Source organism: Hippocampus comes, unplaced genomic scaffold (assembly GCF_001891065.2).
Source record: "Hippocampus comes isolate QL1 unplaced genomic scaffold, H_comes_QL1_v1.1 scaffold39, whole genome shotgun sequence".
NCBI classification, from domain to species: Eukaryota; Metazoa; Chordata; class Actinopteri; order Syngnathiformes; family Syngnathidae; genus Hippocampus; species Hippocampus comes.
In genome coordinates, this window is record NW_017842054.1 from 2,756,673 (window position 1) to 2,781,353 (window position 24,681).

General features: G+C 45.5%; 1 protein-coding gene across 2 annotated transcripts in view; it reads right to left on the minus strand.

Annotated features, from left to right (window-relative positions):
- Positions 1-1,019: 1,019 nt before the first annotated feature.
- The window catches only part of chrm3a (cholinergic receptor, muscarinic 3a), a 57,103-nt gene continuing 33,441 nt past the window's right edge, over positions 1,020-24,681 (minus strand). Inside the window, exons 1-2 of one of the 2 annotated variants that reach the window (XM_019860254.1) lie at positions 12,985-13,049; positions 1,020-4,318 (exon numbers count right to left, since the gene is read on the minus strand). In XM_019860254.1, the coding sequence (XP_019715813.1) occupies positions 2,353-4,299 (1,947 nt within the window). In that variant the 5' untranslated portion in view covers positions 4,300-4,318; positions 12,985-13,049 and the 3' untranslated portion in view covers positions 1,020-2,352. Of the gene's footprint in view, positions 4,319-12,984; positions 13,050-24,681 lie in introns of those variants that run through there. The other variant, XM_019860253.1, reaches the window with a different exon arrangement.

Consider the following 24,681-nt stretch of genomic DNA (forward strand, 5'->3'; position numbering starts at 1 on the left):
TTAATGCTAACAAATCCATCTATACATTTTGCATCCTCCCAACTGACTGACTGGTCGCTAGTCGAGCTCAGGGCAAATATAGACAAACAACCATTCAACACACTCATGATGTACGGCATTAGAGCTGCAGCTAACGAGTATTTGAATAATCAATGAATCTTTCGGTCATTCATTAAAAAAAGGACATAATTTCCAATTTAATAGTGCAGAAATTGCACAAACATAAATTATTGACCCTTCAGTTACTGCTTTGCTTTGAAACACGTCAGAAATTAAGCAAAGATACTGCTCGTTGTTTTCCAAAGTAAATGTTTGCAATTGATTTATTTTGATTACACACATTCTACTTTCTCTTCTTACTTTCTGAAAAAGAAGTAATCAATTTGCTATCAATTCATTGATTGTACTTTACACTGATGTCTAGGGGTGTGCATCTCTCAATAAGACACAGTTCGATACATATCTCGCCAGACGGGGTGTAACATGAGTCAAGGACGTTAAAGTGTTTCAATTCGGTTTGGTTAAGTCAAAACCGAGTTCCGATACAAATCGGAAAGTAATTTACAATTATATTGTTTATCGGACATCTTGGATTTGGGGGCTATTTTGAGCGGCGAAAAGTATTTTTGAAAAGCGTGGGAATTAAATATTACACGGACGTACGGACGCCATTTTATATCCCATCCAACACAAAGTTATATGTAGGTAGGAAGGCAAATGTCATGCTTATATACCCATTGAAATGATTCTTGAACTCATCGGCTCCGTTAGCGTGACTGCTTAATTTTCTATATGTGCCCTGCCATTGACTGGCAACCAGTCCAGGATGTGACAAGTGCCAAAAAAATAGCTAGGTTAGGCTCCATTTTACGCTATATAGAAAATGGGTGGATGGCTCGAGCAACGTTTTGGGATTTGTGAAATTGCCAGTCTCCCCCTCGACCATTCACTTACGACATGGAGCTGTGCTATTTAGTTAGGGCCTCTTTCACAAGCGGCCACCAAAGGTTACTCAGCAGTTTAAAATCATTAGTTTGTCCACGCTTTATATACAGTCAATAGATTTGAACACGTTATGTGGATTAAAATCAATAAATCTATAAATAGAATACATATGATAGAAATAGTATACACGGTATCATCAAGTTGTCGAGGTAAATTTGAATCGGTTACAGAAACACAATCTGATTTAAAATGTCACTTACTTTTTTCCCCCCACAAACTGCGTCTTGGGTTGTGATTGGAACTGCACGACAGACAAGCGAAACTGTCAGTGAGCATGTTATGTCCTCCTCTCACCACTAGAGGCTGCCCGAGCTCCACAGCTAAGCAAAAAAAGGGCTCCATCGCGAAGTGACGAAAGTATTACAGTTGAAAGTTCAAAAAAGGTCGCGTGAAAGAAAATCGACATTTTGTGTGTGTGTTTGTGTGTGTGTGTGTGTGTGTGGGGTTGTGGTGGTGGTGGTGGTGGTGGGGGGGGGGGGTCTGTAAAAGTACACTAACAATATCATCACCAGTATCAGAATCATCATCATCACAATGACGTCAAGTACATGAACACAACCGGATGTACTCGTCGTGGCCATTGTTTTCCAAAGCACAACAATCACATTGTATCACAACAGCGGCTCACTGACTGCGGTGCCACACAGAATACACAAAAGAAGAAGAGTCATTTTCCAACTGCCTCAAAAGTTCCAGATGAGCAGCACAAAAAATAAAAGCTCTGGTGGACGCCATTTTATATCCCATCTAACACAAGTTATATCTAGGTAGGAAGGCAATGCACAGAAGATCTGATTCCAAAACAAACAAACAGAAAATAACATGCCAGTCAAAAAGTCGAGGCCCAGTTAACACAACACACAGTATGTCTTGGCTTTTGGTGAAAAGTTACAGATGCAAAGTTTCGTTTGCTGACAAAAGGCAAAAGCACTTGACTCTGCACGTTACAAATCTAGCTAAAGACAAAGAGAAAACGGTCAGAACCGACGAGCCCTAACCGTGTGACAAAGCTTTCTTTTTAACCTTGAGTCAATTGCACTTTAATGCTCCAGCCCACAACAAAAGATGTTCAGTTCTGTTTCAAGCCCTTTTCAAGCACATCCCGCTCGCTTACTCGAAGATAAACAAACCTACATGAATCGGTAGAGTTCTTCCAGAAGAGATAGCCGTCTTGCGTTTCTGGATCCCACCTTGCACAGCCCTTCTTGCATGCACACGGACACGAGCACATACATCGAAACCGCTGCAAAGGATTGCCCTTTGAGAAGTGCCTTAGAGAAACTCCCAAAAGAAGCCTGTGGATGCTTCTTATTATTCATTTGATGCATCAAGCCGCTCTCCTGTCCCTTACGTGGACTCTCTGGGAAGCCCCCTGTGGAAGACCACGGACTGCCTTTGCTGGAACTGCAGCTTCCTCCGTTTTGTCTGGTCCCAGCGGCACAACAGGATCATCTTAAAGGTGGTGCGGAAGGTCTTGTTGCACAGGGCGTAGCACATGGGGTTGACGGTGCTGTTGACGTAGCATAGCCAGTAGCCCACAGCCCACAGGGTTTTTGGAATGGCCGCTTCGGAGAAGGCATTGATCAGGACCATGATGTTGTACGGCGTCCACGTGATGATGAACGCAAAGAGAATGGCGCTGAGAGTTTGAGCGGCCTTCTTCTCTTTCACCAAGGACATACGCTTCCTCTTGGACATCTGAGTCCGAGCTCGGACCGCAAAGCGCTTGGCGAGAGCTGCCTCTTTGATAGACATCGGAACGGAGGAGGATTTGGTGGATGTGCTGGTGGCGGTCGAGTCGGGGAGCGCGGCCGTCGCATCGTCCAGAGATCCAGAGTTCGAAGTCACCCGCATGCTCGGCAAGGACTGGATTTTGCGCGAACAGAAGCGTTGGTGGTAGTTGTTTTCACCGTCGTTAGCCCCATCTGGGCTGGCGGCCACGCTGGTGTTTGTAGCGACGGCGGCGAGGCTGTCTCTGTTGTATTCCGCCCCTCTTAGAGGGTCCTGTTCTGAGGCTTCGTCCAGGTCTTCGCAGGAAGTGAGCTGGGAGTTGACAGCCGCTTTTATGCCAGGTAGGCTGAGAACGATCGAAAAAATAGTGTGGCTGTCTCGCCCCCCGCAGTCTTCGTCATCTGACGAGCCCGACTGGTCCAGTGAGACCGCGTTGTCGTTGTTGTTCCAACTGTCACTACTGCTTTGGTCGGCATCCCGCTCTCCTTGCCGAATACTGCCAGGCCTCCAGGATTGAACCCCGGGCCAGCAGTGCAGGCGGCTGACCAACTCCCGACACGCGCTCTTTCTTTGGGACAACCTGGTCAGCTCGTAGCTGTTGCAGCTTCTGGAACTCCCGGTTTGACGCGCAAAACGGGCTCGATCAACCCCGCCGTTGCCGTTTCTTGCCGCGACCCCGCCGCCGCCGCGGGCCCCGGAGCCCTGCAGTCCGGCTAACTCTTTGGAGCGGTTTTCCGTCTCCTTGTAAATCCGCCAGTAAAGCACACTCATGATGCTTACCGGCAGGTAGAAAGCCGCCATGGCTGTGCAGAAGGTTATAATGGGCTGCTGGAGGAACTGAATGTAGCACTTATTCGGAGGCACTGTCCTTTGACCCTCAAAGTACTGCCACAGAAGGATGGCGGGGGCCCATAGAACCAGAGAAACAAACCAGGCCAGGCCGATCATCATCCCGGCTCGCTTTGTCGTCCGTTTGGCCCGGTACGTCAGAGGCCTGGTTACCGAAAAGTAGCGATCAAAGCTGATGACCAGCAGGTTCATCACTGAAGCGTTGCTGGCCACGTAGTCAATAGCGAGCCACAGGTCGCAGGCCCAGTTCCCTAAAGCCCAGTAATCCATCACCAGGTAGGCTGTGTAGAGGTTCATCGAGATGACCCCGATGATGAGGTCAGCTACCGCCAAGCTCAGCAGGAAGTAGTTGTTGACCGTCTTTAACTGGCGATTGACCTTGAAAGACACCACCACCAGGATGTTCCCGATGATGGTGACCAGCGAGAGCGTTCCCGTCAGCAGGACGATGAGGACCACCTGCCACACGGTGTGCCCGCCCAAGGGATCCGGGCCCGACGTCCCGTTCCCATCTTGTGATTGGCTGGAGTTAAAGAGGGAATTCGCAGAAGAGGAATTGGCGCCCGGGGTGGTCATGTGAAAAACCAACCATGGTCCTGTCCCTGCTTGATGGAAAGAAGTGGTTTGTGGGGACAGTCCGACTGCTGCTCCTGCTGCTGGGAAGGTGTTGGAAATCAGGAAGAGACCAGAAGAGTCTGTGCTGTTGGAGCTCATCGTTATGTCCTGGCATGTTCTGATGAAGAGAAACAGTGAAGAGGGAAAGACACGTAAGACACAAGGAAGTAGTGCGCGCACAAGTGCACACAAAATTCATTTCAAAATGCAGTTGCGTTAAGTGTCCACCAGGTGACGGTAGAAAGCTACTTCATCTTTGATACCGTTCACTTGCATAACGTGTCAGATAAATACTTCTTGACACTGCAACAATGTTAGACATCATACGTACAGTATTGAGAATCAATATTATGCAAATTACTGCACAAGGCTTAGTATATCATCCACATTCCTACCTCTCAATCTACACTTATTGTTCAGATGTGACGACATGAGTAGCACATTTACATTTCATTAGTTTGCTGTACAAAGTTTCAACAATAGAACAATAGAACATCCCTGTCAGCAGTTTCATAGACTTTCGGCTGTCCACTTTTGTAATTTATCATTTTATCATGACATAGCATTGTCAATAATATTGTGCCACTTCACACCAATTGTGGACCATATGGATTATATTTTTGTTTCCATTAGATTTAAATTTTGTAAACAAACAAACAAACAAAAAAAATTGCCCCTCAATGCTGCTTGACACCAAGTGCCAACATGCGCCACTATCATGAAGAATTTTGAAATACGGTAGCGCAGAAGGTCTGAGGCGGCAGTTTTATTCATACATTTAATATTATTGTAAATCACCAGGCAGCGTTTAAAGAAAGGAAAGAAAAAGAATGATCCAATGAAAATATATTGCCCATTACTGTACACTTCAATAAATGATCTCAAATGATCCCATATTTATGTCTTCTGAGACTGCACACATTCAATCGCAGGTATTTATTGATATATTTTCCCCTTTTTTTCCCCAAGACTTAGGGTAAAAGACGGTCAGAAAAGCGCTGGTACTGATTAAAAATGAAATTCAAATGCATTTTAAATCCAAGTGAACTGCACTCGGGCAGGTATTCTTTGTCTGCCACTAGAGGGAGCCTGCGCACCAGTGGTGGTACCCATCACTGAGCTTCATCCATGCATCCATCCATCAATCTATCGATCCATCTTGTCAAAATGTAGCTCAGCTTGTCTACATCTGTTCACTCCGCAAGGGCCCAAGAGGACAGACTGGGTCGTTTTTTTTGTTTTTTTTTACTCTCCAATTAGAGCACGATATGCTGGGCACGTTTCTCTGGATTTGAGTTCAAAACGAAACCAGCGTTTGTCTATGATTTAGAGAAACCGGCGAGCTCTGTCGGCACTAAAACGCACCCAGTGAAAGACTTGATTGCGAATGGCTCATAAGTGGTGTTTGCAATTCAGTTTGAGGGTCACTTAAGGAAGCCCGGACCAATAACAAACGTTGCGTTTTCTGTCCAAAGCAGTTTCTTGATAATTGGATTATGCATTGGAGAGTGGCACCAGGTTTCGCCTTGTAATTACCATCTGCATTCAAATGTCTGTGCCTTTAAAGCAAAACGTTCGACGGTAAATTTTGCTTCGTGCGTATTGCATCCGTTGCCAAGCAGTTATAGCGAAACCTGATTTCACCTCGCTTTGTTCTCGGAAAGGTTAAACGCAAAGGAGTGTTCATCAGGTACAATAGCAGCAAATGCCATATTAGAATATGTCTGAAAATAATACAGGAAATGCATTGAACTGAAGACACGTTTGAAAGACGTGAATACAATGCTCGATCTGTGACCGACCCATTCTGCATGCTTATGCTAATTTAGTCAGGCCAATGCTAATTTATGTATTTCCCACAATTCTCCGCACACAACATGATCATTGAGGCCGGTTGAAGATCCACAGCCACTTTCAAGCATCAACGGCAATCGGTAAGCAGAGCTGCATTTGATGTGGTTGGCTGCACCGATTAACATCCGCTATCAGATGTAGCGTCTGATATGTGGCACATACAGTGGTTGATTGCTCATTCAAATTATCCATCCATCCATTTTCCGATCTGCTTCATCCTCACAAGGCTCGCAGGGGGTGCTAGAGCCTATCCCAGCTGTCTTCGGGCAGTAGGCGGGGGACACCCTGAACCGGTTACCAGCCAATCGCAGGGCACACAGAGACGAGCAACCATCCTCGATCACACTCACACCGAGGGACAATTTCGAGTGCATTCAAATTATAAGGGAAAAAAACATGATCGTCACACGCAATTGAGCACAATCAGTCACACGATGCCGCTTGTGTACAAACACACACACAAACACACACACACACACACACACACACACACACACACACACACACACACACACACACACGGAGCAAGTCATCCCACTGGGAAAGGCATTTGGAGCTGAGAGCGCTCCCACTGAGCAGGTAAAGAACCCAAATAGCCCAAAGGCAACCTTGCAGCTCCGGTAGCTCAGTTGTGGTGACTTCTTGTTGGTCATGCTGAACTCCGCATGAACCCTTATATCTATCTATCTATCTATCTATCTATATATACACACACACACACACACATACACACACACAGTATATAAATAAAACACTTTCATGGTGGCCACTGGTGTGACAGCAGCACATGGTTGTCTAAATCAAATAAAAGCAGGGAGCTTAGTGTGATGGTGGTGCCAAAGGCTGAAAAAAAATGAGGTGAAGAAAGAACACATTGATAAATCAAATTAATATTAAGTATGATGGAGTGTAGGGGTCCATCAGAATAAACGTACCGCTCATTACCTGATAGCTTGAAAATGGTAAATGATCCATTTTTTTTTTATAAAAATGGCAGGTATTATGTCTCATCCAGTGTGCAGGTGTACCTAAAATTGTGGCCAGCGAGTGAACAGTAGGCCGACACTCAAAGAAATTTTGTCACGTGCCTGCACATCACAAAATCATCTGGATTGAGATGCCTTTTTTTTAAGTCCATGTATAGTCGACTTCACAAAAAAATGCATCTGGATCCACATGATTTGATTTCATGAAACCACTTGATTAAACAAAAGGGACTAAATTCCACACACCATTTTGTTCAACGTGAGTGTATCTAAGTTTTTCAAGGGAGAGTAAAAAAAAACAAAAACAAAAAAAACAAAAACAAAAAAAACTCAGGCAAAAACTCTCCTGAAAGACTTCATGCTGTTCTTGCTGGGTTGAAAATAAGCACTTGAATGACTCAAGACTCATGAAAAGAAAAAAAAAGTTCATTCTAAAATGGGACAGGTTACATAAGCTAATTCAGAGTTAACTGTGCAGAACTGCCGTCGTACAGGATGCAAATTATCGCCGAGTGACCGCAGCACAGGAAGTGCACACTGATTAATCACTCGTTGACAAGGCACACATCACATTTGTGGATGCGCGCACCATGACAACCAAGTTGAGCGATTTCAAACAACTTTGCTTTGACAGGCTATCAGGTGGACCGTGGAAATGATCCGCTTTTTCCTCATTGGGCCAAAATATTTATTTACGACAACAAATAAGGTACACTGGAAAAAGTGGTGTGTTGAATTTACTCCATTTTACTGCTTTGACGAATTGGGTAAAATCATTTTTGTGTGTGTGTGTGTATCTTGAACCTCTTCTGCTTTAGAAGACTTTCTGAACACAAAATGTTAGATTTGTTGCTAGTCGCCTGTTTTTTTAAATAGTCACGAGAAGTCAAGAAAGTCGCTAAATAATCACTCGCGACAAAGTTGCTAACACTGAGTCGCCTCTTCGAGTGCCGTCCCCGTCGTCATGGCAACAAAATTTGAGGTAGCTTTCTGTGTCCCGAAACGTATTTTTGACGCTGGTCTTTTTTTTCTAGCACAACATATATTCAAGATAATTAGTTAATGTATGTATTTATTTATTCTATGAAAGTTTCACCGATAAAAGCTTGCGCAACAGGGACTGGACCATTCTTTTTTTTTTTTGCTATGAAGCCCCCCCAAAAATTCCACCTGTCGCTGAACCTTAGACCGTAATTCATAACTCTTCCTAAATATATGACTTTAGTACATTTATTATTATTATTATTATTATTATGTTATGAAAACCAACTGTGCTAGAGAAAAAACAAAACAAAACAAAGGGAGATTAGGAATCCGGAAAAAAAAATAAGGTAAAAAAAAATTACTAGCGTCGCTGATTTAAAAAAAAAAATCAGTAAAAAGTTGTTGATCGGGGTAATCAATGAATTTATTGGGTCATTTGATGAAGCAGAAATGATCACCAAATATCTCTGTAACAGAAGAAAAATGCTTGGTGCGGCAGTAAGGCACGACGAATGGAATGTAAATATGTAAACGCGTGTAGCATGCTTGAGCGGAATATGAAATGCCGCAAACTATTTACCAGCAACATAAGCAGCGAGCAAGGAGCATTAAACGTGCGTTTGAGCGTCGCGGCTCCACGAACGAAACGAGTTTCTCAAAGATTGCTGCAGATAAATGGATTCACTTTCACCCTGGCGTGAGCGCTTCGCTCGCTCACCTCCGCAAAGACACGTTGGGCGCCGCCGCACAACTAAACAAAAGACGGGAGAGTCCTGAACTTCCACGTGAACTTCCCGTTTTAGCGCTTTCACATAAAAAAAACTCCGCTCGCACAGATTGAAAAGGTGAAAGTTTGTTGCTGCAAACTCACCGTACGCGACATCCAGCGGGGTCATCCCAACCACTCCGCCAAGACATTTGCAGCCTCATAAATGTCTTTAAACGTCGCCTTATCGTCAAGAGTGCAGCGGAAGCTTTGCTAAGTGTAAATACTTTCGGCCAACTTACTGTAGTCACCTGCTTCGACCATTATCGGTGTAAAGTGCCTAAAACATGCGCCAAAATGCTGTGCATTGTTCAAACCCAAAAAAATTCATCAAGTCAATGTTTCTACCGGTAGCTAAGAAAAACAAAAAAAAGACAAAATAAAACCATAGCTTGCTGTCTTCAAGCTGTTTGTTCATCACTCTGACTTCTTGGTAACCTGATACACAAAACAAGTGAAATAAATAAACTGTTTATTTTTTTGGGGGGGGGTTATGAAAAGGAGCTAGCTTAATGCTAACTTCCGGTACACCTCTCAGTGTCGCCTGTCATATTGCGGCAACACACAGCGGGCGGAGTCCTCCGGTAAATCGCAGAAATCTTCAGCTAATTGACACCGTGCCTCCGAAAAGGGTTTTTTAATTGCACATAAACGCAATTAGAGCACTTCAAACTCACAAAGCATTAACACCATGCATTTAGCATGTACACAATCATAAAACCGTTGTGGCACCAACCTAGTGTATTCAAGTCGTTAAATGATTCACCACCGACGAAGCACTTTTACATGAGGCTCATCAGCAGCAGTATTCGTGAGGACGAACTGCCCTGACAGCACAAGGCAAAACACATTTCACTTTCCACAAAACGGTATTACACGAAGCCACGGGTGTCAAACTCGAGGCCCCGGGGGCCAAATCTGGCCCGCCGCATCATTTCATGTGGCCCGCAAAAGCAAATAAAAACCCATCAATGTCCATGATGCTTGATAAAATCGCTACCCAAATTCTCACACGTAAGAAATATGAGAGATATTGGACGCATTTTATTGTTACCAAACACCTCCTTATGGTCACTTAAACAACAGTTGATTAAACGGCTAATTCATGACTCCTTGATATGGTTTCAGGCATAACGGCCCTCCAAGGGAAACGGTCACTAAAATGTGGCGCGCGGCAAAAATGAGTTTGACACCGCTGCATTAAGCTCACCTTTTGGCATCACGTACAATAATAATTTGTTCGGCAAATTGTGACGGTGGAGTAGGGACATTAGAATGCCCAACAAGGACGTGGCTTTTTCAGAAATAAATAAATAACATTTGCGCAGGATGGCGTCCGTCTCTATTGCACAAGGCCGGGTGTCAGGTCCTACCCCCCCACTGACAAGAAGCAGCCAAGGCGGAAGAAGATGGATTTGCCGCAACCGAGCGCAGTCGGCTCTTGAAGTTGACACTTTTTCATTGAGGCAGATTTAAGGGAGGACGTTCGAAGGCAAAGCGCTTGATCCTCGGCGTTGGCCGCAAACCAAGAGCTACGCTGACATACAGAACCGGAAGCGGGGGCGAGGCCGGGGAGTAACCGGGACCACAAATATGGACTTCAAAAGCAGGTTGACCGCAAGCCTGCAGGGGAAACCATCTGCTTGCTCCATCCCTCCAGCTGTCTCTAATCGGGATGGGAATTGACCAACGGGTAAACCGCCGGCCCACAAGATCTTTGACTAAGTCCTCGTTGATAACTGTTATAACATTTGCGGCTTCGGGAGATTTTCCCTTTCGGATGTGGAACATCCGTGCGAAAATGAAAGCTGAGAGGCTCCGTCTGTGTGCCAAAAATCCCCGCGGCTGCCCGATTGGCCTGCTTTGGTTTGCTCCATCTCACGTGTCGCCTGTTCAATCGCGGATTGTGCGAGTGCTGATGGAGCATTCTGGGTTTTGCCTGTTAACCAGGGACTGACCAGGAAGACGGTCGAGCGAGGTCACAACACTCGGAGGCTTCCATCTTCCATTCCGGCATTATACTGTAAATTGCGACAATTTTATTCTGAGCACCGGAAGAGATATTGGTGTGCAGATAAAGGCGAGGGGATGATGGAAGCCTTGCGGGTCTTCCTGGCAGCGTGAATGTCGGTCGAGCCCCTTTTGCAGTGATAACAGCCTCAGCTCTTCTGCAAAGGCTCTCCGCGAGGTCTGAAAGTTGTGCTTCTTGGAATTTTCCACCATCTCCCAGAGGCGCATTTGTGTTGTCGGAGGAGACAAGCCCGGCCCGGCTCTCCGTCTCACCCCGAAGGCGTTCGATCGGGTTGAGGTCAGGACTGCGCGGGCGAGTCATCCACATCAAACTCTCTCATCCATGTCTTGATTGATCTTGCTTGGCGCGCTGGTGCACGTTGGGGGCGGGGTCACGCCCAAACGACTTGCTGAAGCATTCGGCGTATCTTTCACACCGGAACTATTTTGTTTGGTGAATTGGTGCGGTTTAAATCAAACGGAGAAATTGTTCCCCCGTTTTCTCTTATGGCGCTGCGGAATCTACGATCTCGTGCCTCGGGGAGAAATAACTCTTGAGTGGTGAATGGGAGACATTTATCACTTAGCAATTACCACCTGGAAACGTTAGCCTCCGAGACAAGTGGCACACCTCGCCTCGATGGCCCCGTTAAGGAGGCTCTTATCGCAGCATGTTTCGGAGCGCTCGCCGCGTGAGCTCGGCAAACACCAAAGGCGCACCGAAGGCGCAATGTTTATGGTGTGAAATCGGGAGGAAAACCAAGGTCGGGAGTTCAGGAGTGGAAATATTCCATGCGATGTTTTTTTTTTGTTTGTTTGTTTTGTTTTTGCAGTCATTAGGCTTTGTTGTGTTCTTTTAATTCCTTTTTTAACTCAACTCGACATGATGAAACGGTAAATAGTAGAAAGCATCCGAGCATGAGCAATGCCGTTAATTAGGTTTCCGTTCAGAGGTTTTGATGACACTTTGCATTGTTGTGCAATTTGCGCTTTGCCTTCATTTTGTTTTGTATTTCTTGATTAGAATGAGCCTCGCGAATGGGCTCGGGTCCATCCCACCGCCAGCCAGACAAGTCAACATTTGGCGGATACAATTGGTGTGGCTCATGCAATTCTCTCCCTTTTTTGTCCTGTTGTCTTTGTGTGCTTCAATGAACAAATATTGTGCTTATTTCTCATGACTGCTAAAATGGGAGAAAAAAAAGCCAGAATCAAATGATGGAACAAGACTTTAACATTGGTGTATCTTAATTTGCACGTATTTAGCATGGCCAATGAGGATATGTGAGATGAGACCCTGCCTTGAAAACGAATCAAATGAAGTCTGCCCCCATCCAAAATGGCTGATTCGAAGCAACTTTCTGCTCCGTTTCGTGCTCACATGGCTCCTTCGATATTTTTGAATGCGTTTTGTTACGATCGACGCATCCACCCGAGTTCATGCCAATCATTCAAACTGGTATGCGGGTGCTAGTTTGTGTTTCAATTTTTCACAGAGCACACCCGAGTGAGATTTTAGTGGTCCTGTTGGGGAATTTGAAAATACATCCGTTTTTTTCACTCAAGAAAGTTGATGAGTTTTCAGGCCCGGAAAGTTGAGTTGTTCATTTGAATAATAACTAGAAAGACATCCAAGAGGGCCTTTGCATTCTTTTGTCCTTGGTCTCAAATATAAAAACGGGAAACTAATTCCTGTCATGAATTGGATACGCCCACAAAATACGTCGCGTGAGTATTTTGACCGCCGATTCAGTCGGTTGACCAATGCGCTGACACGACTGCCCGTGAAACGGTGTCGTGACGCGAGCTCGGCCAAGAACAAAATGGCAGAGTGAAGTTTGTTGTTTATTTATTTGTTGTTCACACGTTTGGTTTCCACGCCGACCCGCGGGAAGCGTGCACCAAGCCGTTGCGTAACGCATCATTTATTTAACACCGCATTTGCAAGTTTTCAGATATTTCGGTCCTTACGCCTAGCCGCGCTTCACCTCGAATTTTTGTAAAATACATGAAAATGTTGCTCGCGGGAACCTGCTGTCATGCAAAAGCAACCCTTTTGGAGTCAGACTGAAGTTATTAGGTGCAAGACGTGACTTCTAACGGATTGCTTTATGTCTCGGACTGACAAAGTCATGTCAGTCCCTTAATACCAGGAAGCGGCTCAGCATAATTATTCTGCCTAACCTTGTTTATTCTCCTTTATGATCCCGGGCAGCCAGGAGTTGCTCTTTTATTGAGGTGACTCGCTGCTGCTGCTGCTGCTGCTGCTTCTGCTGCTGCTGCTTCTGCAATCCAGATTAGTGGAGCCGAGAGGCTTCTCGCTCTGGCACCGACAGCTCCAGGAACAGACGGCGGCTTGACGGGGGCTGGCTGCGCTACCGACACAATGCGGGGAACTGGAATCATAAGAATATTCATGAGAGTGAGAGGTTATGCCGGGTACCAGGGATGTCCGCCAGTGGAATGCCGCCAACAGCAGTTAGCTAGCTGCAAAGACTGTTTGCGCAAAAAAAACACAAAAACAAGATGCATGACATGAGTAATTTAGACAGCACGGTATAATTTAGGTTCAGCTCAAATAATTGCTATATATATAAACACACACACACACACACACACACACCTAATTGAATGAGTCCACACACTTGTTCTTCAAACAGTCCTCTTCATCACGCTCTTCACACATCATGAGCCCAAACCGGGTAACTGATCAAACAGTACGTTGCCATTCCAGGGTTATCAAACGGGAGCTTCGAATGTCACAGCACGCTGGCATCAGACATAGGGACGCGGCAACGGGAGAGGAAAATCGGGCAATTCCGCCGGGCCTTTCAACAAAACGGGGTCCCGAGTGACGGCTGGCCCACGTGAACGACAAAACTGTTTTGGCACTGCGACGACAGCATGTTTGGCGACCACCGCACGGGGCCCTTTACTAACTGTTGCTAGCTAGCGGCTTGTGTTGTGTAAGGTGACTTTGGTCCATATCAACGACAAATCTGGACACCATTTGACACAACGACACATCGAGATTCAGAAATGTCCCTTATGGGGACCCCTACTAGCGGGCTTGTTTTTTTCCAAGCAGGATGTGTTGAGGCCAACTCATTTGCATTTCATAAAATTGATCCATTGTCCTGTTTTTTGTTTTGTTTATGGTCTTGCTTGCCTGTGTGATTTTGACTTAAAATAGCAGGTGAGAAGCGTAATGCACACGCGGATGTGCTTTGGGCAGCATTGGAGGCTCCTGGGATTTCACACACATCCTTAACCTCTGCGGTGGGTCTCGGCTGCTGGAACTCTTTAGACATGGCGCTCAACGACATTGAGGCACGCCTGTGCAATGTATACGTCACAGGAAGAGAAATCTCAGGCGCGTGGAAGAAAAACGGGGGACGCGTCAAACCGGAATGCTTGAAGATGACGCTGCTCCCAACGCTGCCTTCTTTCTTTCTTCCTCTTACAGTAAATCTGCCGTTTGGACGAGGGCCAGCGCATACCCGTGCGTCCGCTTCAAAAACAAAAGTGGCTGCATGATAAATGAGGCTCAAGTTTCTTTTACGGCCACGCGTCAACGTGGAACGCCGTTGGCCGCCCCGAAGGCTCAATCCAAACTTTGAAATAGCAACCTGCCAGCGTCTGCGCTTTATTTTCGCGTGAGGGCTAATTCCGCCACGCGACCCTTTGCGCCTGGCGGGTTGGGGGCCTTCGGGTGAACACACGACTGTTTGCGCAGATGCTACACACATGTCGGTAACGGGCAATCGCCGCCGATGAATCCTTAAAAGGAAGTGCAAACGTGCGGCTATCGGAGGCACACTGGAGAGGCGAGGGGAAGGGGTGTGGGTGTGGGGGGGGTGTTGAGGGGGGGGGTGCGCGCACGCTCGCCGCCGGAGTGTAAACATGCTTGAGCTTGAGGAGAGGGCTCTTGAAATGAGACGCAAGGGTTCACACAAAGCGATCATCGGGCCGGATTTGTGCATCCCGCAGCAAAAGGCCTGTCAGATGGATGTCTTGAAAACGTTTGGAGGAAAGAACGAAGGGGAAGGAGATTTTCCAAGCCCCCCCCCCCACAAATGCCAATGAAGTACGACCATATAATCGTTTATTTTAAGGGGTAAAAAACTAATCATTCCACTTCTGTGATACAGTGCTCATGTTTGTTCTATTTTTTTTTTTGTGTGGCCCTTCTACACTCCAGTGAGAAGATGTTCAACATGCATCCAGTGTACACTAACCTCCACAACCTTATCCATTCAAACTGCTCCTCACGCCTCTCCTTGCTCGCTGTCATGCACACAACACACCCACAGACCCCCCCCCCCCCCCCCCCCCCCATCCCCCTGTGACGTGCATACATCGCATTGGCAAGCGGTTCCGGCCCATTTCAACCAATAACGTCAAATCCGGGTGACGTGACCGTACCTGACACCGCCGCCGAAAATAGCTTTGAAATTCGATCCCCCAAAATCTCGGGAGGGGAAGTCGTGGCGGTGTCTCATCTCATCTCTGAAGCTCATTCACCCCGTGAAGCCCATCGCCGCAGCCGCGGGCTAAATGTGCGATGGCAGCTCCCAAAAAGAAAAAGAGACGTCATTAACAGACAGACGAGCATCGGTTGGCTGCTTTTGCAACAAGGAAGGCCGCAGAAAGCCACATTCAATTAAAGACGTAATGGAGTCGGCTCTTTTGGACGGATGGAACAGATAGACCGTCTTTTCATTCATACAGAAATAAAATGAAATCGCCTCTAACCGACAATGTTGCCGTAGTTACCTTGAAAAACTAAATTCGTCACTTTAGCGATTACTTTCAAAGTAACTGAAGTTACTCGTGATTTAATTTGAAAAGTATCCAAGGAAGTTTACAAGTTGCTTTCTGAGTTCCATTCGACAGATGTCGACAAACCCGTCACGGGCATTATTGACCATTTGTATTGATTCATCTGTGGGCCGCACAGAGAGAAAGTACTCGAAAGTACAATCATGTGGAATAAATCAGCAGGAATGCCGGCCCCCGATGGACGACTTCTCACCTGAGGTGATCAATACTCAACGTCCTTGCCAACGCAGCATCTTCAGCGCACCATTTTGGAGCGCGGCTTTATTCTTGCTTAGCGCCGTGCTGTTATGACTCGCAGCCGCTCTGACCTTCAACTATAAACTGGCCGATACCGAAACCACTGAACGTTCCGCACGTAAAACTGTTCCATAATACAGCCCGGTGGAGGTAATGAAAATTTTTTTACTGGTGTGTAAAAAAAAAAATAAACAAACAACAACAACAATGCTTGGTTGTAATTTTTTTTTCTCTTTCCGACAGGACAAGAAAAACACTCGAAACGAGCATGAGCCTTTAACACAGCTTATTACATTCCCAATTCCCATTTAAGCGTCATTTCCGTAAGCAGCATTTTTATGACGCGCAAAAGTAATTTTCCGATGCACACGCTGCCGTGGTTGATATTTAGTGTACATTTAAAAACTCGGGTATTCAAAGACAATTAGGAGATATGCATGCATAAATATGCAATACAATTAGCGAGAGCGGCCGCATTCAGCAGGTTAGCAGTGCTCCGGTGGTCTCACAAGGTTTATAGCTTATAATTATATTTTATATATGATGTGCTGGCCGGTTTAATGAGGCTTGAACGGCCAAGTCGATGGATCTGGAGCCAGGAAAGACTGAAAGAAAAGAAAAGCATCCAGGCCAGCAGGGGGGGATGAAGAGAAAACGCGGCGAAGAGACAAATGGGAACACTATGAGGACGGCCATCCATCCAATCAGGCCTGAAGGCGACGGCAAAGCACGACAGGCGCCGGCACCCAAGCGAGGGGAGCGACGCCCCAAAAAAAAAAAAATAACGAGCTAAATCGCCGCCGGGCTAATACGCGGCATCATAAAAGCGGCAATATTTACGTGGGCGCCGGACTGATGATTTGTGACGTGTAATCGTCGCCCTCCGCCGCAACCGGCAGGAACATTAGCGTGATGGAGAGTGATGAGAGCGCCCGCTGATAATGGACGTATAGATGTGGCTAATATGAGCGGGAAGGTACAGCATCCACCAAGACGACGTGGGCGGCCGAGATATCAAAATCATTCTGATAGAAGCAAATCGCAGCTCCTCGCGACTCTTCTGAAGCAGAAAGAAGCCTTTCCTTCTGGGATGATTAACTTCGGGCTTTGCAAACGTTTTCCAAGTTTGGACGGGAAATTCAAGGAGAGACGAAAAACTATTCACACCGACGCCGATGCGCAGTTTAGTCTTCGGTTAGCCTTCACTTTGTTGATTACGCACAATGATTTGCGAAAAGCGAACCAGACGCACGGCAAACAATTTACAGTAAGTTGACCGATCTTTCAAGGCTGACAGAAAAATTGCGTTTTATGACAATGCGAACAGACAAACTAGCAAACGGAAGGCAAGATTCTCTTCTTCCATCACACAAAAAAGGTTGTTCTTGACTCTATTTTTTTTTTTTGTAATCAGCAATAGAATATGGATTTGTTTCCCCCCCAAATCAACTATTAAGGAGAAGAAGAAACTTTGATGGTCATAATTTTTGCTTGAGTGATGCCTCAAACACCTCAAAGTCTTTTTCCTCTCTAAAATACCAGCACCAACATTTTGATTTGACAAAGAATGTACTTACTTGATTATTAATCACCAGTGTATCAATTGTACTTTTGACAAACATTTTGCACATTATTTAGTAGTAGTATTTAGTCGCGTGTGTGCATGCAAGCCACGCATGTGTGCATATGCATGTGTATGTACGTACACGATATCATTGCCTCTACTTCTAAATTTAATTTAATTCCAGAGATCCACCATGTTTTAGGAGCTTCACTTTGGTCCGTCCAAAAGAGATCAACGAGACAAGAGCAGATAACGCCTCACAACAACATTTTTGGGCACTTTTCGTCAAAATTGCAGCTGCGCTTGAGGCTAAATACCGGCACATCTTGATTTTCGTGCCAGTGGAAGCCTCCTTGCACCTATTTGGAAATTTGGTTCATCTCTGCGCCATGCTGGTCCAAAATCATTCTGATAGAAGCAAATCGCAGCTCCTCGCGACTCTTCTGAAGCAGAAAGAAGCCTTTCCTTCTGGGATGATTAACTTCGGGCTTTGCAAACGTTTTCCAAGTTTGGACGGGAAATTCAAGGAGAGACGAAAAACTATTCACACCGACGCCGATGCGCAGTTTAGTCTTCGGTTAGCCTTCACTTTGTTGATTACGCACAATGATTTGCGAAAAGCGAACCAGACGCACGGCAAACAATTTACAGTAAGTTGACCGATCTTTCAAGGCTGACAGAAAAATTGCGTTTTATGACAATGCGAACAGACAAACTAGCAAACGGAAGGCAAGATTCTCTTCTTCCATCACACAAAAAAGGTTGTTCTTGACTCTATTTTTTTTTTTTGTAATCAGCAATAGAATATGGATTTGTTTCCCCCCCAAATCAACTATTAAGGAGAAGAAGAAACTTTGATGGTCATAATTTTTGCTTGAGTGATGCCTCAAACACCTCAAAGTCTTTTTCCTCTCTAAAATACCAGCACCAACATTTTGATTTGACAAAGAATGTACTTACTTGATTATTAATCACCAGTGTATCAATTGTACTTTTGACAAACATTTTGCACATTATTTAGTAGTAGTATTTAGTCGCGTGTGTGCATGCAAGCCACGCATGTGTGCATATGCATGTGTATGTACGTACACGATATCATTGCCTCTACTTCTAAATTTAATTTAATTCCAGAGATCCACCATGTTTTAGGAGCTTCACTTTGGTCCGTCCAAAAGAGATCAACGAGACAAGAGCAGATAACGCCTCACAACAACATTTTTGGGCACTTTTCGTCAAAATTGCAGCTGCGCTTGAGGCTAAATACCGGCACATCTTGATTTTCGTGCCAGTGGAAGCCTCCTTGCACCTATTTGGAAATTTGGTTCATCTCTGCGCCATGCTGGTCCATTTTCAAAGTAAAATGTTGGGTAAAGATATTTCGAAAGTGGTGGACTAAATCAAAAAGAGTCTCGTAAATGACGCTCACTATTTTGTGCTGCATATTTGTGGTATAATTCATATAACCGGTGTCATTACCGAGGGATTTTCCTCCTATATTGTGGAAAGATGAGTTTCTTCACAGAGCAGAACCAAAAAATGTTTATTGCGTAACCATTATTAATGATATTTTGACTTGAAATGTCTTCGTTAGTCTGTCGCGATGTTACAGTTCATTTTGTCACCTTATTTGGATGATGTCCGACTAAATTATGATGAGATGATCAGCGCGGACACGCAGGTGTTCCCCTTAACAGAGCTCAACACCAAGTTGTACATCAAATCTAATTGTATTCACTGCAATGACAAGAGCCATTATTCCCGTTTTCTCCCCCTTGAGGGTCCCCCGGCTTGCCTCGCTTTTTGGGACGGCAACGGCAAGCGAGGGAGGCTTGGAGGCCCTTCAGCTTATTTAAACAGCGCTGAGAGCGATTATATTCATCCAAACGTGAGGTCAGTGCTCGGAGATAAACAGTGACGATGAGCACTTTTGGAAAAATCCAAACTAAAAAGTGACCTCAAGCAGGGATCTATAACTTGCAACTTTGACGGCTTCATCTCCAATTAATACCGGGAATCCGATTTCGATGTCTCGATGAAGGCGGCGAGGAAAGTGCAGTGAAAAGGCTTTGATGGAGAAAGAGCAGTAAGAGTCGACTCCGTCGTAAACTCTGTGCCTCATTAACTTACTTAATGATCCCCCCCCCCCGTGCGGAGTGAGCCACTTCTTTCGACGCCAGCCACGTGCACTTTTACGACGACAATCACATTTATCCGGTTTATACGGCGCAGATCAATAAAATTTGTGTAAACACACAAAGAGTTTCAACCAGGAAATTAAGGACGAATCCACATCCGGGATGTGAGCGATTAATAGATGCGTGCGAGTCTGTCTGGCCATTTTGTTTGTCAAGGTGATGTCATTCGGCGTCCTCGGTAAACAGCAGACAAGTCAAACAACTGATGTTCATCATCATGTTATTGACGGCACGACTGACAGTATTTTCACATGCCACTGTTAGCGAAACAATGACTTTGCAAGAAGAAAAAAAATAATATGCAAACATGCTAGCAAACAACCCAAAGTTGTTGAGCATTTTGCCTCTCAGAGATGTGGGCTTGGAGATGGGGTTGGAAAATGACTGGCAGCGAATGAGACGACCATTCGCACCTTGGAACGTCTCAAAAGTATTTGTTGAATCTAAACACGACAGTAGAACCCCGAACCGCTGTGACTCACAAGCTAGCTGTGAGCTAGCATGCTCCCAAAGAGGGCGATTTCAGCTCGAATGTCTTTTGTTGCCTCGGACTGCAAACAGGCTGCCTCACTGATGGGCTGGTGTGAAACTCTCGTTTTCTCGTGTTATTCTTGTAAGTTTCTCACTTCTCTCTGTTGAACAAGGCGATTCAAGACAGATCATCATCGACTGTCCATGCAGTTTCTCACGTTCACACCATGCAGCCTCAGTGCAACGCCACAGATGTCCCGGAGTTTAAAATAAGCGCCATGTGCGTTGAGAATATTGTCATTGCCATGGCAACCAACTTTTTGCGGCTGTATCACAATCATAAGAAGAAAAAAAAAATAAATCTTAAATGCCTCTGCCGCCACACCGTCTTCTGCATAAAAACAATCGGACCTCAAGGTCAAAATAATATTTCGCTTAAAAGGTGTCTCGCAGAGATAGAATCAAGTCACGGGATATTAATTAACATTCCGTGACCTGATCAGAAGACGAAAAGAGATTATAGGACATAAAATGGAACACGGACGGACCGAACCTGGAATTAGCATGTTCAAGCACGCTCATCGACATCCTGTTTATCTGCTCGATCAAGTTTGCCACTAAGTGACAGGTCCCCGCGCTACTTATCTCTTAAAATCATGCTCATGTGGATGAAGCTGAAGACGCCCGCTCAGAATCCAATCAAGCACATCTTTAATTCCACTTGTAGCATTGTGATGATGCACATTGTAGCATTGGACCACTGCTGGAATTTGCTAAAAGTATATGCGACGGTTCTGGTTCTGCCGGATCTCGGTGCTGCATTTGATTTCATCGACCACAAAAACCCGTTGGATAGGTTGGAAAACTGAGTTGTAATTCTAGAACAGTCTTTAACTGTCCTATTTAGAAGGCCAGCATTATTTTGTTACGATCGACAGTGGAATGATTCTGATCGATGTCCTGTGGTGTGCCCCAGGGGTCAGTCCCTGGTCCTCTTCTGTTCGACTCGTACATGGCTCCCTCCGGGTCAAATAATACAGAGCTCGAACATGAAATGAAGACAAAACTGAAGTTATTCTGTTTGGCACTAAAGAGAAGTTAGCTTGAGCTTTTAAACCCATTGGCCAAGTGCGTAAACTTGGAGTGCAAATCGACTCAGATTTGACTTCCAACAGCCACTCAAAGCAGCTTTTTACCAACTCCAAAACATCCGAATTAAGAGTTTAGAAGTTTGCATTCACAGAAATATTTAGCAGGATACATGCAGACATCGGCGGGTTTTCTGGCATGGTGAGCCCCCCTAAAGGTAATTCAATCATCGAAATAATAGTAGTTAGGACATGAATTTCAAAAGGGCCTGGTGTTCATGCGATAATAATAATGTGGCTGCATTTTGACGTTTTTGTCAACGGTTGAAAAATTAAATCAATATTAACTCTTTTTTTCCCCCCCCCAGTTGTATTGACTTATTTCATTAGGGCGCTTGGCAGTTCTCTAAACAGTTTGCGTCTCCTCTCCGAGTTTGAGTCGTCAATGATGCTCCCATGCGTAGCCAACCGACAGGCCCGTCAGCTTAAGAGCTGTTCACACTTCATTTCAAATCATTTACAGTTCATTGTCACGGGAGACTTGCAAATGAGTCGGCAGCCGTTCTGCACCGCGCGCTCGGCTTCGGCTTTGCTGAGCGACCTGCTCCAATAACAACGGTGTTCTTCTTGCAACCACCTTTGATTGCACAGAGACGCGCTGTTAACCTTTGCGCACAAATATTTTCTTGACAGCGGTGGTTCATTTTCAGCCCACCAAACTCATTTGTGTTCACGGCCTTTTTTGTTTGTTTGTTTGTTTGTTTCGGCGGCTCAATAAACCGCATTCAATTTTCTGATGTCCCCCGTGCATGTCAAGTGTCAGGGACACAACAAATAATTTGTCTGGTTTTTGACAGCTAAAAACTTTTTTTTTTTTTTTTTTTATTCCCAAGTCAGTTATAACAAATTGAAGGACAACCAAACTTTTGAGATAGTGATGCGCAAATTGAATTAACACTACCGCTGTGGAGGCAAAAGTGAAGTTTGGAGTGGAATCACCAAATAGTTTTCTCCCCAAACTAATTTGATGATGGCGTGGAAATGATGCAATGCGCACGCAATGCATAATCAGGGTTTCGTAAACCAGAAAAAGGCTCGCAGAGAAAAAGCTGGACCTGTTATTTTCTTTCATCCTGGCTAAATTCAATTCCAATCAAGGACATGACGTCATCTTTGGTAATTGTCAAGCATTTGTTTGGGTTTTCGGGAACCAAACGGCGACATTGACAACCATTTCCACAGAGTTACACATAAATCACCGCTCCCTTTTCGAACAGAGAAATTTGAGGCGGTGTGAGACGTCGCTCACCAAGCCCAGTGCCTCCAACCCCCCCCCCCCGAGATTCATGACAAAAGAGGACTTTACAAAGACAGCACCCCGTCGGTGCTGAAATGCAAAAAAATCTAAATTTAGATCATACCCATCTCCTGTACCGGCCTGAAGTTTATCACGACCGCTCATGCATTATTCCCAAAAATTGACGCAAAATGAGGTGAAATACTGCGATCAGCACTTTGTGCCGAAGAAACACTGACTCACATGTTGATAATCACCCATGAAAACATCCTGAACTTGGTAAAATGACACCTTTCTATGACTCCTCCAGTCTCTCTGGTGCAGCCTGCTGAAGACAATGTGCGACACACACACACACACACACACACACACACACACACAGGTACATATAAACGAGAAGCAGAAACAAAAATGAGCAAATGGTCCGATAACGAGAGAAACACGACTGGAGATGTGGCTGAGGCGCCCAGTGAGCCGTCGGCCAATGATGTGAGGTGAAAGCAGGTCAAGGTAAAAAAAAAAATTGTCGGCAAAATATCAGCACATTAAACAACCCAACAGCGGTGACATCCTCTAATGGAGTCAGCCGATGATGCGCCGCCCGATGCCGCGTTGTGCCACTCTGGGCTAAATGGCGCGTGACCGCCTTGTGCGTCCATCATTGGATCTCTCCGGTTAATTATCAGGCAGTTCCAGCTCACGACACCACCGCGTCCTCATCTGGGCTCCAACAACAAGTCTGAAGCAAGTTCCGATGGCCACACTTGCATGCGGCTCCAATTGCACTTGAAAATTATTAATGGGGCGTCCTTGCGGGAAGAATAAGTCTTATTCAAAAAGCCGTTTTTTCGGGGAGCAGCGAACAAAGCTGTCATTATGAGAAGTCCCCGCCTCGCCTTTCTAATAAAAGGATGCCCTTTTGTTCCCCGAGAAACACAATAGCGGAGATAATACGAATAATACGACCGCGAGGCTGCCTTTATCCACTCGCGCACTTTCCATCAAGCCCTTTTATTTATTTTGTATTACACCGCTGACATTCATTTTGGGCGCTGTCATTCAGAGTCACCGGGAAAGGAAATGGAACGAACACCCCACACACATTGACAATTACTGCAGTCATGCTGGGAAATAATCAACTCTTCAAAGAGCTTGTCGTTTGCCCCGCTAATTGCACAACAGGGGAATGATGCTTCATCTTTTGTGGGCTCATTAGGTGGTGCAGGTATTCATTTTAAGCCCGACTCCTGGCTGGAATGATAATGGATCCGCTTCAAAATATGTAATGCCACATTGCTTTGACATTACCGAGGCGTTTACCACTCCCCCCTCGCGCTAATGGCGAGCTGATTTTGAATGTGGGCAATCGCGGGCGATTAAAGTGCAGAATTAATCAGGCAAGTGTGGCCCTTGACGGGAAATCGTTTCGCTATATCACATTTATGGCGGTCATTTGAGGCCTAAAGTGGCTTGCGTAGTGCTCGGAAAAACAGGACGGGAGGCCAAAGGCCGTGAAAAGAGCAGCGGGAATCAAAGCTGAGGGATGAACAGGCCCCTTTTCCAGAAGGTCGTCAAACTAGTTGGCTTCGCCAAAAAAGTTTTGGGGATTTAGCAACGGCCATCGAGCTACGATACCTGCTTCCGATCATTGCCGGCAATTCACATTGTTCGAAAGAAAACGGAGTAAAAAAAAAAGCAGAGCCAGATGCTTGTCTGTGTTCTGCCTTGCGTCACTCGAGTGCACGTTAGCCTGAGCGCGAGTGCTAACACACCACAGGAAGTATTCACCAGTGGTGCCGGACAAATAAATGCCACACCTCAAAAAGTCACGTGACTCAATCAGCTGGTACCGCTACGCGTCTTTACCACAACACAAAGTGCCTGCGGAGCGGCGGTGGCATCTCTAAAGCCGAGTTTAGGAATTAATTAGCGTGTATCTTTGACCACAAAAAGCATCACTCATTTCTCACTTCGTTGCCGATTCATGAAAAACAGTGTGAGGCATGGAAAAGTATTTTCAAGTGTGGAAAGGCCGGGCGAACATTTTAGCAGAATAGTGAAATAGGGTTCTAAATGCGGGAGGGGAGACAACACAAAACCCGCACTCCTCGGCCCAAATGAAATGTGAGACATTGATAAAGCTCAGATGACCGCTTGGGTCACGTCAATCATGGAAGCGCTCACGGC